Genomic DNA, 14,813 nt, shown 5'->3' with positions numbered 1-14,813 from the left:
TATTGTGTTATCCAGTAGTTTATACCACTGAATGGTTGTAGGTAATGCTATACTACTTTTACATCACTGAAACCAAGTTTTTGTTTTGTTTTGTTTTTTAGTTTTTAAATAGCTGTGCCTTCATTAGCAAAGAGGGGAGGAAATAACTTAGGCTAATCATGTGTTTACTGTATACCAGTAAGTAATAGGCATAATAAGTACTTGCTGTATACTAGGTACTTTTCATGAGAGTTAGATTGTATTATCCCTGTTTTTACAGTTGGGAACAAAAGTTCAGAGAAAGGTTAGATGATTTTCCTGAGAGATCTACCTAGTGAAAAGCAGTGATAGGGTTCAGTCAGATCTGTTCTAGAAGCTCAAAATCTTTTTGTTATCCTATGCTGACTGAAAGATATTGGGAGTTGTAAATGGTTGAGAAATAAAAGTGAAAGCAACTTACATTTTTTGCCAAAAGGGTACTTCAGCCCATTCTGTTTAGATACACCACTTGTGTTAGCCCTGTGGTTTTCCCATAGGGCACCATGCACCCTCTGCCCAGTGCATTTGAGAATAAAGTTTTAGGGTAAAAAATATTGACAGGGTGACTTTCTTTATATACTCCATCAGTAACATTATGGCTATAATTCTTATTAAGAAGGGAGGAGTGTGGAAGAGAACCTGTGTAGTTGGGCAAGATCCAGTCCCTTTAGGTTTGTACAAGCGATGACCACCATTTCCCTGTGTTGTTCTGACATTACAGCTCTTGTTTTTTCAGTGCCTTTTGCCAGGTTGAGAATGTTCCTCGTTTGGATCATTTTTTCAGCTTGTTTTTTCAAAGAGCACTTCAGCCCACTAAACTGCATTCGAGTGCCAGTCCCAGCACACAGCAGTACGATGCTTCCAGTGCAGTGCTCTTAGACAATCTCCCTGGAGTTCGGTGGCTCACACTTCCCCAGGAAATTAAGGTACTCTTAGGTGTCATAAATAAGAATCAGAGCCAGTTGCCTTATAATTCTTTATTTTCTCTTTTTTTTTTTTCTCCCCCATAGGCTTTTTGTTATTTTCAGGATTGCAGGTAAGAGTTAAAAGGGCAACTAGTTGATATGGTAGGAGGTCCAGTGCAGTGAACTTTTTCTTTCTAAATAAAAATTAGTTCTCTCATTTTACTTTAACATTCAGACTTTGTTCAAACTTGGAATACTTTTTGGAAATCATAATTATATGTGTGTCTTACTTTTTAATTCTGTGGTTTTGATTTTATAATGCAGGGTCATTGAGTTAGGTGGATGAAATGATTGGCTAACAAATATTCTTAACTAAAATACAAACTCCACAAATAATACCAAAATCTTTATTTACATGCTTCTAAGTCACTTCAGTTGTGTCCGACTCTGTGCGACCCCATAGACGGCAGCCCACCAGACTCCCCCGTCCCTGGGATTCTCCAGGCAAAAACACTGGAGTGGGTTGCCATTTCCTTCTCCAATGCATGAAAGTGAAAAGTGAAAGTGAAGTCGCTCAGTCGTGTCAGACTCTTAGCGACCCCATGGACTGCAGCCTACCAGGCTTCTCCGTCCATGGGGTTTTCCAGGCAAGAGTACTGGAGTGTGCCATTGCCTTCTCCATTGTTTACATGAGCATCTGTAATTACCCTTAGCCTTGTCCCATAGATAGCTCACCCAAAGGTAATGTTCATGAGGGTTATCAATGAGATTTTAGTCATTTCTAGATCCAGAATAACTTTATGGACTGAAATGACTGAATGAAGACTCATTTCAGACATATTCATCAACAACAGTATATTTAGCCACAGCATTTGTAACAGTATTAATGAGGCACCATGCCATAGCAGTTCCTTGTCCATGAAGAAACTCAAGCTATGTTGTAGTAAAAGCCCAATTCAAGATTCTGCTCTTCATGGAATTCTACAATATATGATCAAATAATTATGCCTTTTGACAGTTTAATAATAATTTAAACTGATATATCAGTCTCTTTACTTAGTTTTCTTATCTGTAAAATTGGAACAATAATAGTATCAACTTCATAAAGAAGTTATAATACATAAAATGCTTAAGAGTCATGCCTTGCACATTGTTGTAATTATAGTTGTGAAATTAGTATTATATATTGTATAACTGGAGGGAGTTGAGGGGTTAGAGCATGTTTAAAGGAAACTTTACCTTCTGATATTCTTTTTTGTCCTTGCCTCTGTCAACTGCCTCCTGCTGCCTTTTTTAACCAAGGCCAATGATTATCATTTTCCTAAATCATTTCCATACTGAAAAGTATGAAATATAGAATTCTACTCCCATCAATAAGAGACAGAGTTTAATTAGATAACCTTAAATTTAATATAGAAAGACCCTGGTTCCAAAGTCTGCCTCATGTCCATTCTGGGGTCTTTTTTCTTCTGAAAGACACGAGACCCATTGTCAGAGGTGCCATCGTCTCTTTCCTAGAGTAGGAAATGGCAACCCACTCCAGTTTTCTTTCCTGGAAAATTCCATGGACAGAGGAGCCTGGTGGACTATGGTCCACAGAGTTGCAAAGAGTCAGACACCACTGAGCAGTTAAGCACACACGCTATCATCTCATGAGTTTTGCCCAAGTTCTCTCCCCTAAGACTCTCTTCACTTAAAGAAATGTTTTCTCCACAAAGTATATCGTCTCTTCTGTGAGAGTAGAGATATAAGACTAAATGTTTTTAGGGGAAGTATATTTAGACTTTGGATATATTAAGATTAAATATTTTCCTTCTAAGAAGTTTAAGACATTTAAAAATATAGGCTACTTCAGTCTTATAAATTCCATGTGAAGACTTCTTCCTGTATTCAGATTTCTCTTTTATTGACATTATTCCCCTTAGCTTAGCATATATTTGATTAAAAGGACTATATACTTTTTAAAAATATACTAATTTTTAATTGAAGGATAATTGCTTCACAGTGTTATGTTGGTTTCTGCCACACATCAACATCAATCAGCATAGGCATACATATGTCCCCTCCCTGCACTGTCCCTCCCACCTCCCACCCTGTATACTTTATTTTTACCAGCCTAAGACAATATCACACTGAGAAATCACCGTGTGAACTGATGTATATTCTGTAATCTTTTGACTCAAATTATACCTGTTGCTTTATCTCACCAGAGCTTTGGTTGTACTTGTACTTTCTGAGTCTGACATTTCTATATGGAGGTCAGCCTTTACTATGCCAAGTACTCAGATGTGTGCTGTGCTCTGGGAATCCAGAAAAGTCCTTTGGATGCTCACAGTGTAGTTGGGTAGGTGGAACTTCTACACAGGAAACAATGAGGATATAGCTGAGACGTTTTCACATTTTGTAGTCTGGTTAAGAGAATTAAGAATAATATTTTTGGAAAGAGATAGATACGCTCTGATAAAGTGATCTAAAAGTCTCTGATGAATGTAAAGTTTGAAATACATGGTAATCCTTGACGTTTTTGTTTTTGTTTTATCAGCAGACTCAAAGAACTCAAAAGCTTTGCTTTTCCCTTTGACATTTCTTACTGTGATTAAAAACTGTAGGATTTACTGACTATATATATTCCAATGGAAAACAATAAGAAATTTTGTGCCTTGAGAAATCTAGTTAAAAACATATAGGTGTGTGAGGTCGTTTGTACCTGATACATTTTAGGTGGGAATAATTGTTTTTAAGTTGGAGAAAAATATACTTGTTCTGAGTTTAGTATATGGTGAGGTTGCACTTCAGTTTTCTTTCGCAGGTGTTTGAGAATTTCCTTATTTTATATGTCAGACTTTAAAAAAATTTTTTTTCCCTAAGATACACTGGAGTAATTAAGAGAAAAGATATTTTACTTTTTCTCTTAAGCAGTATGAAGAAACAGTTACAGTCACCTTGTGTTTTAGACTGTAGAGTTCAGTAGCAGGAATAGCAACCTGTTTAACATTTCTGTGATCAGAAATCTTAAGTAGGTAATTTTCTTTTTGTCCTGTAGTTTTTCACAACAGAAACTATACCCACAAAAAGGAGAACATGAAGTATTTGCTAGATGCAGAAAAATGTAGGTCACAAATGAGTAATAAGTCACACTGTGTGAAAAGCATTGAGAGGCATGACTAATGTTTCCAAAGCTTCTGTCATCTCAGTAAGACACAGTTTGTGAAACGGTCCTGCAGAGAGTGCCCTTGGCCTTTAAAAAAATAAAAAACAAGGATTATTTTCCACAAATACCATACACGCTACAAACTTTAACTGTCAATAGTTTTCAGTTTATATATATGCATTACAGATTAAACCTCAGATTAAATATATTCTGCTTTAAATTTTTGAATGCTTTAGGGAAGGACAAATACATGAAAGAGTTCAGGCAAATTCCATAGGAACAGAAGCTAAATCCTAAGTAAGAGATTTTTCTAATAACTCTGTAGGGTGGTTAAACTGTGCCAGGTTCCAGGGGAACACTTGCTTTCATGATTTAATCCATGAATAAAGATTAACAGTCTTTTTATACAAAAGAGTTTAAAGGCAAGAGACAGGGAAGAATGTTGATATTTTCCGAGATCCAACTGTTGAGAAATATATAGAAAATAGAAAAATAGACAATTCATAATAGATTGGCTATATCAAGATTGATTTATTTTACTCTTAAGATTTTTATAGGTTAAAATTTTTTCTGACAAAGCTGTAAAGCAGCTTTGTAACTTCATAAATTAGTTTGTATTGAATACAGAGTGAAGCCCATTTTGCAATAATTAAGATGTAAGTGAAAAATGCCTATATGTAAAATACACTGATTTTATTTTTGTAATTGCAAAGCTTAAAAGCAAGATGTTCCATTTTGGGACATTCCTTAAATAACACAAAGGAGAGAGAGATATTTATTTACTTCTTCAAGTAATTATTGGAGGACGAAATGACAACCCACTCCATTATTCTTGCCTGGAGAATCCCATGGACAGAGGAGCCTGGTGGCCATAGTCCATGGGGTCACAAAGAGTCAGATACAACTGAAGCAACTTAGCACACACAAGTAATTAAGCACTTTTATATGGCCAGTACTAAAAAATAAGTAATATAAATTAAATGTTTGTGTTACAGTTTTTTTTTTGTTTTTTTTTTTTCCGTATAGTTGGAATTAGACACAGCATTGAGTGACTTGGAGGCCGCAGACTTTGCAGAACTGGTAAGAGAAGCAGTGGATTTTAGGAAAAGTTGTTTATTTCTTATTTTGTAAATCAGTCATTATTCTAAGTATTTTCCAAGGAGGCATGTAATAATCATTATATGCAGTATCATTTATAACTGGGCTTTGAAAGAAAGACCATATATGTTATAGTGATCGGTAGTATGGTTTTTAATCATTTAAAATAGATACATATTTCCTAGCTCTGTCTAGTGAAATATATTTCCTAGCTCTGTCCACTAGAGCATCACTAGCACCCAGGCCATTGTGTATAAATAATATTTTTCACTTAAGGCAACCAAGATTGCTATGAGAAATGGCTGAATCCAGATTTAGGGCTGAAAATGTACAAGATAAGCTTGGCAACATCTTGTTATATCAGACATCTAGGAAGCTTTCAAAAATTACTAGGTTTAATTTAAGGTTCAAGTAATTAGGAGACAACTTGAAGAAGCTCCCATTTGAACATCTATAAAGATAATAACTGCATTGGATTGAAAGAGAACCTGTCAGTTACAAGTGAGTCAAGAAAATCAACCAATGTCAGTATATGGATCTTACTTGGATTCTGATTCAGACAAACAAAATATTTTAAAATGTGTATGAGTCAATCAAGAACACATAAACACAGATAACTGGATATTAGGTGGGAATAATTCCTTAGATGTGGTAATGATATTCTGGGTATGTTTTTTTTTTAAAGTTCTTCTGTTTTAGAGATACATTCTTAAGTAGTTACAGATGAAATGATACAACATCTGGAATTGATTTAGAAATAATTCATCAGGGAGAGGGAGGAAGGAGAGAGATGAAACAATGTTAGCCACGTACTGGTCTTTGTTGAAGCTGGGTGTTGATGGGTACCTAGGAGCTAATATATTATTCTATTCTATTCTATTATTCTATTCTAATATATTATTCTATTATTCTGTTCTATTAGTATATGCTAATGTTTTCAGTAATGAACGTTTTTTTAAAAGTAAATGGGACATTAGGAAGTAGAAGCAGTGAGGCTGGGTCATTCTTTAGCAGATTGCTGTTGAAAGTGGGGAGAGGTGGTTCACTTGAAAGGTGGCTTAGTCTTAGCTAAGATCCAGAGCAAATGGAAGGGTATTTTGTTTGTAAAAAGAGTGGAAATTTAAGCAAGGAGAACTGTTCGTAGGATGTACGTTTTTTCACCAATGGGGAAAAAAAAATTAACTGGATACTAATCATTAGGAGCAGTTTAGATCCAAAGTATTAAAATATGTAGGTTTTCAGAACCTAGATTTGTAAGTTTAATTAAAACTCTAACATGTGTGTTCATAGAACATCATTTTAATGAACAGTGGAACTAACTGGTTAGAAAAAGATCTGTTGGGATTCCTTGTCTACAACATCAAGACACAATACACAAAAGAAAAAAGTTGATAAATTGATAATGTAAAATGATATAATTGTTTGGAAAACAGTTTGGAAGTTTCTTAATAAGCTAAACATCTGTACTGTGGACATCACTAGATGGTCAATACCAAAATCAGACTGATTATATTCTTTGCAGCCAAAGATGGAGAAGCTCTATAGAGTTAGCAAAAACAAGACCAGGAGCTAACTGTAGCTCAGATCATGAACTCCTTATTGCCAAATTTAGACTTATTGAAGAAGGTAGGGAAAACCACTAGACCATTCAGGTATGACGTAAATCAAACCCCTTACGATTACACAGTGGAAGTGACAAATAGATTCCAGGGATTATTAGATCTGATAGAGTGCCTAAGAACTATGGACGGAGGCTCATGACATTGTATAGGAGGCAGTGATCAAGACCATCCCCAAGAAAAAGAAATGCAAAAAGGCAAAATGGTTGTCTGAGGATGTCTTACAAATAGCTGTGAAAAGAAGAGAAGCAAAAGGCAAAGGAGAAAAGATATATCCATTTGAATGCAGAGTTCCAAAGAACAGCAGGGAGAGATAAGAAAGCCTTCCTAAGTGATCAGTGCAAGAAGTAGAGGAAAATAATAAATCTCTTCAAGAAAATTAGAGATACCAAGGAAACATTTCATGCAAAGATGGGCACACAGTGAAGGGCAGAAATGGTATGGACCTAACAGAAGCAGAAGATATTAAGAAGAGGTGGCAAGAATACACAGAAGAGCTATACAAAAAAGATCTTCATGACCCAGATAATCACAATGGTGTGATCACTCACCTAGAGCCAGACATCCTGGAATGCAAAGTCAAGTGGGCCTTAGGAAGCATCACTATGAACTAAGCTAGTCAAGGTGATAGAATTCCAGTTGAGCTATTTCAAATCCTGAAAGATGATGCTGTGAAAGTGCTGCACTCAATATGCCAGCAAATTTGGAAAACTCAGCAGTGGCCACAGGACTGGAAAAGGTCAGTCTTCATTCCAATCCCTAAGAAAGGCAATGCCAAAGAATGCTCAAACTACTGCACAATTGCACTCATCTCACACGCTAGCAAAGTAATGCTCAAAATTCTCCAAGCCAGGCTTCAACAGTACATGAACCGTGAACTTCCAGATGTTCAAGCTGTATTTAGAAAAGGCAGAGGAACCAGAGATCAAATTGCCAACATCCAATGGATCATCAGAAAACCAAGAGAGTTCCAGAAAAACATCTATTTCTGCTTTATTGACTACACCAAAGCCTTTGACTGTGTGGATCATAACAAACTGTGCGAAATTCTTAAAGAGATAGGAATACCAGACCACCTTATCTACCTCCTGAGAAATCTGTATGCAGGTCAAGAATCAACAGTTAGAACTGGACATGGAACAACAGACTAGTTCCAAATCAGGAAAGGAGTACCTCAAGACTGTATACTGTCACCCTGATTATTTAACTTATATGCAGAGTACATCATGCAAAATGCAGGGCTAAATGAAGCACAAGCTGGAATCAAGATTGCCAGGAGAAATATCAATAATCTCAGATATGCAGATGACACCACACTTATGGCAGAAAGCGAAGAACTAAAGAGCCTCTTGATAAAGTGCAAGAGGAGAGTGAAAAAGTTGGCTTAAACCTTAACATTCAGAAAACTAAGATCATGGCATCCGGTCCCATCACTTCATGGCAAATAGATGGGGAAACAATGGAAACAGTGACAGACTTTATTTTTTTGGGCTCCAAAATCACTGTAGATGGTGACTGAAGCCATGAAATTAAAAGACACTTGCTCCTTGAAAGAAAAGTTATGACCAACCTAGACAGCTTATGAAAAAGCAGAGACATTACTTTGCCAGCGAAGGTCTGTCTAGTCAAAGCTATGGTTTTTTCCAGTAGTCATGTATGGATGTGAGAGTTGGACCATAAAGAAAGCTGAGCGCCAAAGAATTGATGCTTTTGAACTGTGATGTTGGAGAAGACTCTTGAGAGTCCCTTGGACAGCAAAGAGATCCTACCAGTCCATCCTATAGGAAATCAATCCTGACTATTCATTGGAAGGACTGATGCTGAAGCTGAAACTCCAATACTTTGGCCACCTGATGCAAAGTACTGACTCTTTGGAAAAGACCCTGATGCTGGGAAAGACTGAAGGTGGGAGAAGGGGATGACAGAGGATGAGATGGTTGGATGGCATCACCGACTCAATGGACATGAGTTTGAGTACACTCCGGGAGTTGGTGATGGACCGGGAGGCCTGGCGTGCTACAGTCCATGGCGTTGCAAAGAGTCGGACACAACTGAGCAACTGAACTCAACTCGACTCATTGCTATCTAACTTCCCAAGAGAAATGAACTCTATGTCAATACAAAGACCTGTAAACAAATGTTCATAGCAGCTTAATTTTTAATAGAGACCATTCAAAGAATCAATGTCCATCAACAAAGTATTATATATATATATATATATATGCAATGGAATAATACTCAGCAAAAAAAATTGGCAACAGTTTTGATGTAACTGTTCTATATCTTGATGTTGGTGGCACTTACACATCAGTACACATTTGTCAGAACTGGCAGAATAATTCACAGTTTTATATTAATTAAAAAAAAAGAGGGATCTATTCTAAACTTTTTGTGACATTAAAGATTTAATGTTATATTTTAATTCTGTGTTCTTTAGTGTTTTAAGATTATTATTAAGGTATAATTTATATTAAATAAATTTTTTGTGCCCTTTTATAGCCAGTCCCTTTCCCTACCCCCAGTCCCTGTAACCACTGATGTGTTTACTGTGCACATGGTTTTTGCCTTTTCTGGAATGTCACATAAGTTGAATCATATGGTAAATAATTTGCATCTGACTTTTTTTAATTAGGAAGTTTAAATATTCAGTTTCACAAATATTCCATGAGTACATTCTTATGGGGAAATGCAAACAGAAAACATAAAGCTAGCATTTTGCTTGACCCTCATACATCAAAACCAGCCCTGTTCTCAGAGCTACCCATTGTTATCAGTTGATGGATATTCTTGGTAACCTTGTATTTATGATCTTGCATGGAAGTAATTCTGTCTGAAATGTTCAGTGTAGATGATACTGTCATACTGCTAGTAGGAATATAAATTGATGCAACCTCTCAGGAGAACAATCTGGCAATATACATTAAAAAATATATATCCTCTGGTATAGGAATTCAACCTCCAGGAACTTTTCAACTAAGGAAAATATCAGGGATGTACACAAAGATTTTCTTTCTAAGAATATTCTCCACAGCCTTATTTATACCCTGAAAAATTACTGGAAACAAAATACTACATAAGGGAATCTGTTCAATAATATTGCCATTGAAATAATGTTTAGAAAACTGTCTACTGACATGAAAAAATATTCAAGATCATTTTCTGTGGAAAAAGCAGGGTCCAAGACAACAACTACAGAAACAAACAAACCCCCAAAATACCAATTGTTGGCAAGAATGTAGAAAAATTGGAAGCCCTGTGCACTGTTGGTGGGAATGCAAAGCAGTGCAAATGTTATAAAACACAGCATGGTGGTCTCCGAAAAAAAATAAAAAACAGAACTACCACATGACTGAGCAGTTGATATACTCAAAAAAATTAAGAGACACTTGCAAACCCACGTTCACAGTAGCATCATTCACAACAGCCAAAAAGAGAAAGCAACCCGCATTCACCAACAGATGAACGAACAGACAGAAATTATGGATAATACATACTGTGAAACATGACTTAGCCCCCCAAAGGAAGTAAATTTTGACGTATGCCTCAACAGGGATGAACCCAGAGGACACCACAACACAAGCACATCACAAAGGCGAACAAGCCCATCACAACAGGATAAAATAGTGCACGATTTCCCCCATTGTTGTTGTTTACTCACTCAGTCGTGTCCAGCTCTTTGTGACTCCATGGATCGTACCCCATCACACTCCTCTGTCCATGGGATTTCCCAGGCAAGAATGTAGGAGATGCCTAAAGTAGTCATATTCATAAAAACAAAGTAGAAGAGTGAGTGTCAGGGGCTGGGGGAAGGAAGGGCGATGGAGAGTTGTTGTTTTATAGATACTAAGTTTCAGTTTTGCAAGAGGAAAAAGTTCTGATTTGGTTGTGAACAGTGTGAATTGTGCATAATGCTATTGAGCTGTACATTTAACAGTTATTAAGACAGTAAATTTTGTTATGTATATTTCACCATGTAAAATTTTTTAATTAAAATTCTTTCTAAAAGTTTACCTACAGTGAAGCCAAAGAGCTTCCATACCCTCAAAAAGCTTCCAATAAATTTATTAACACCTCATTCTTAAGTGTGAGGACAGTAAAGCATGACAGGAAATATCTTTGACATAAAAGCAGTCAAAACAAATGAACAAGGATGAGTTTGACTTCTTTCACGTAGCATAATTTATTTGAGATTCATTCATTGTCTGTATCAGTAGTTCAGTTCTTTTTACTGCATACAGTAGTCCATTCCCCAGTTGAGGGATATTTAGGTTATTTCCAGTTTTCCTTAGGTTTTGTTGTGTTGTTTTTTAATTATAAAAGTAATGCATGCATATTGGGTTAAAAAAAAATGCAAGCATGATTACTAAAAACACATATCCTCCTTCCTCATCCCTCTCCACCAGTTCCATCCCCAGTTGTAACTGCTCCAACAGTTTGGAATGTATTCTTCCAGACTCTTTTCTGTACACATACATGAAAGTGAAAGTGTTAGTTGCTTAGTTGTGTCCGACTCTTTGCGACCCCATGCCAGGCTCTTCTGTCCATGGAATTCTCCAGGCAAGAATACTGCAGTGGGTTGCCATTCCCTTCTCCAGGAGATCTTCCTGATCCAGGAATTGAACCTGGGCCTCCTGCATTGCAGGCAGATTTTTTTACCGTCTGAGCCACTGGGGAAGCCCATACATACCCCTGTACAAGCCAATACATATGTATATAACCAGGTGGTGCTAGTGGTAAAGAACCCGCCTTCCAGTGCAGGAGACCTAAGAGATGTGGGTTCAATCCCTGGGTTGGGAAGATCCCCTGGAGGAGGGCATGCCATACACATATTACATATATATATGGGCTTCTCCAGTGGTTCAGATGCTAAAGAATCTGCCTGCAATGCAGGAGACCTGGGTTCAGTCCCTGGGTTGGAAAGATCCCTGGGAGAAGGGAATGGCTACCCACTCCAGTATTATTGCTTGGAGAACTGCATGGACAGAGGAACCTGGTGGGCTACAGTCTATGGATCGCACAGAGTAGATGCACTGAGCGACTTAGCACACATGCATGCCTATATATACACACATACATACACATACCATTGGGGGTGCTATTTTTTTATTAGAAATTCTAAACTTTTTATACAAAAACCTTGATTGTCTTGTTCAAGTATTTCTGTAGATTTATAAAAGAGGAATTACTCAAAGGGTATGTGTATTTAATTTTTTTTACATACTATTAAACCCCAAATATGTTGTACCAGTTTGTACTTTCAAAAATAGTATATGGTAATATCAAATATTTTAGATGATCCCTTTCAATCCCTCTTAGGGTAACAAACATTATGTTCTACTCTTAGGTGTCTCTATTCAACAGTATTTTATAAGAATCAAAAATAAGGTTGTTTTCAGTCAAAAATAAATACATAGGCACCTTATGCCTCAATACAAGGACCTATGTTCAGCAAACTGTATTCATTATCTTGTAATAACCTATAAAGGAAAAGGATCTGAAAAAGAATGTATGTGTGTATGTGTAACTGAACCACCTTACTGTACATCTGAAACTGTAAATCAACTGTGCTTCCATAATAAATAAATAAATACCAAAAAGGAGAAACTTCAGTTACTAAGGGATGTAATGTCCATTATAACTGTTGTAGCTTAACTAGGATATTTTTTAAATCATAAAAAATATATATACATATATAAATCCACTGTGGTTTTTCCCCCAGTCTGAGGATTACTATGACATGAGACGGCTATACACAATTTTGGGGTCTTCTCTATTTTACAAGGTAAGTTAAGCTTGACTTTTAAATGTTGTACTGTTCTGTGAACAAACCTAAATTTTCTCAAACTCTTACAGACATGAAAAATGCATTTATCTCTTTTCCTCTGAATGTAGGTACAATAAAATCTGGATCTTAAAACAAGACTTATACCTAATATTTATAAATACATTAAATATTTCAGTTTCATTTCATTTTAAAGCATTTACAAATTTGTAAGAAAGAAACAGTACTCAAAAGAACCAAGTGTATATGAGAAAAGAGCAATACTTTATTTCCTTTTGCAGTTGTGTAGAATTTTCCCTTATCTTCGAAAAGTAACTGTATCTTATTGATAAATTTTCTAAAATGAGGTAGTTAACTTCCATGTAAAGCAAGTTAAGTTTCAATTTAATTCAAAGTTTCAATTCATCAAATGAATTTAAGTATTTTAATTTTGTATATTTTTAAGCACAGAATTAAACATATTGAAAGAGAATCAGACAATACAGAACAGTAAGTGTGAAAAGTCTCGCCCCACCTCAACTCATACTTCTCTGCTTTTCACCTTCAGAATTCAGTTCTTTGTAATTTTGCCAAATTCTCAGACTAATGCTACTTAGAGGTGATCCTGCTTTATGCTAAAGTCTATTACAGACCTAAGTTATTATACATACTTGATGAATAGTTGAAAGAAAACATTTTTGTTATTTCTTTATTCCACTTAAAACTGGAATATTTTAAACCAACTGAAGAAATACCTGTAAAACTCTAAAAAATATATTATAGGATTATTGCTCTATGTCACTAATCAACTTCTATTTTCTGTGGTTCAATTTAAGGGGTATTTGATATGCAGTCATTTGCCTAAGGATGATCTTATTGATATTGCTGTATACTGTCGCCACTATTGCCTACTGCCTTTGGCAGCAAAACAGAGAATTGGTCAGCTGGTAATATGGAGGGAAGTATTTCCTCGACATCACCTCCAGCCTTCTGCAGACTCAAACACTGAAGTCTTTCAGGAACCCGAAGGGAGATATTTTTTGCTAATCGTTGGCTTGGTAAGTTTACCTTCGTTTCTTTCTTGGGTTTGTTTGTTTTTGCCATTTACTGATCGTCTAAATAAATATATAAAAATGATCATTTAAAATTATAAGCATGTCAAATACTAGTATTCAAAAAAGTTACTCTCCTTTATTTCTTTTATTTTATATCCATTTAATACTCATAAAGAAATGGTAATGAACCCCAAGATAAGATTTTAGCAGGTTCTTAAGATTTTTTTGTTCCCATTTCTTTAAAACCAGAGGTTTTATCTTCTAGTTTGTTTTGGGAAATAGAAAGACATGAAAAGGATATAGAATCAGAAATGATAAATATGTGATTGAAAATGAAAGGATACCACGGATGAAGGCTCTTTGAAGGCTACCTTAGGGGAGTCCATGTGCCAGAAGTGGCAGCTGATGGTGTATCAGGATAAGGCAGTGTGAGATTTGTTTTCAAGGGTCATCAAGTAGCCTTGAGGATAACTAAGAAGAGGAGGGAGGAGTTTTTAATAACCATCACGTAATTATGCCACATGCCCATATCTGTTTGTTGTTCAGTCGCTAAGTCATGTCTGACTCTTTGCCACCCCATAGCTGCAGCATGCCAGGCTTCCCTGTCCTTCAGTATCTCCTGGAGTTTGCTCAAACTCATGTCTATTGAGTTAGTAATGCCATCCAACCATCTCATCGTCTGTCGTGCCCTTCTCTTCCTGTCCTCAAACCTTCCTAGCATCAAGGTATTTTCGAATGAGTTGGCTGTTTGCATCAGGTGGCTGAAGTATTGGAGCTTCAGCATCAGTCCTTCCAATGAATGCTCAGGGTTAATTTCCTTTAGGATTAGACTGGTTTACTGTCTCCTTGCTGTCGAAAGGGCTCTCAAGAGTCTTCTCCAGCACCACAATTTGAAAGCATCAGTTCTTCAGCACTGTTTAGTATTCATAAATTTATGCATGCCTGTTACATACATATATTTTCATGTAGCTAAACCTGTATTAGCAGAGACATTATTTTGCCAACAAAGGTCCGTCTAGTCAAGGCTGTGGTTTTTCCAGTGGTCATGTATGAATGTGAGAGTTGGACTATGAAGAAAGCTGAGCAACGAAGAATTGATGCTTTTGAACTGTGGTGTTGGAGAAGACTCTTGAGAGTCCCTTGGACTGCAAAGAGATCCAGCCAGTCCATTCTGAAGGAGATCAGCCCTGAGATTTCTTTGGAGGG

General features: G+C 36.4%; 1 protein-coding gene across 1 annotated transcript in view; it reads left to right on the top strand.

Annotated features, from left to right (window-relative positions):
* The window catches only part of INTU (inturned planar cell polarity protein), an 83,083-nt gene that overhangs the window by 49,482 nt on the left and 18,788 nt on the right, over positions 1-14,813 (top strand). Inside the window, exons 8-11 of the mRNA XM_010860259.1 lie at positions 755-944; positions 5,101-5,154; positions 12,511-12,573; positions 13,389-13,610. Coding sequence (XP_010858561.1) covers positions 755-944; positions 5,101-5,154; positions 12,511-12,573; positions 13,389-13,610 — 529 coding nt within the window. The remainder of the gene's footprint in view (positions 1-754; positions 945-5,100; positions 5,155-12,510; positions 12,574-13,388; positions 13,611-14,813) is intronic.

The sequence above is a fragment of the Bison bison genome, unplaced genomic scaffold, assembly GCF_000754665.1.
Source record: "Bison bison bison isolate TAMUID 2011002044 unplaced genomic scaffold, Bison_UMD1.0 scf7180017864465, whole genome shotgun sequence".
NCBI lineage: Eukaryota > Metazoa > Chordata > Mammalia > Artiodactyla > Bovidae > Bison > Bison bison.
This window is presented reverse-complemented; position numbering and strand designations above follow the sequence as displayed.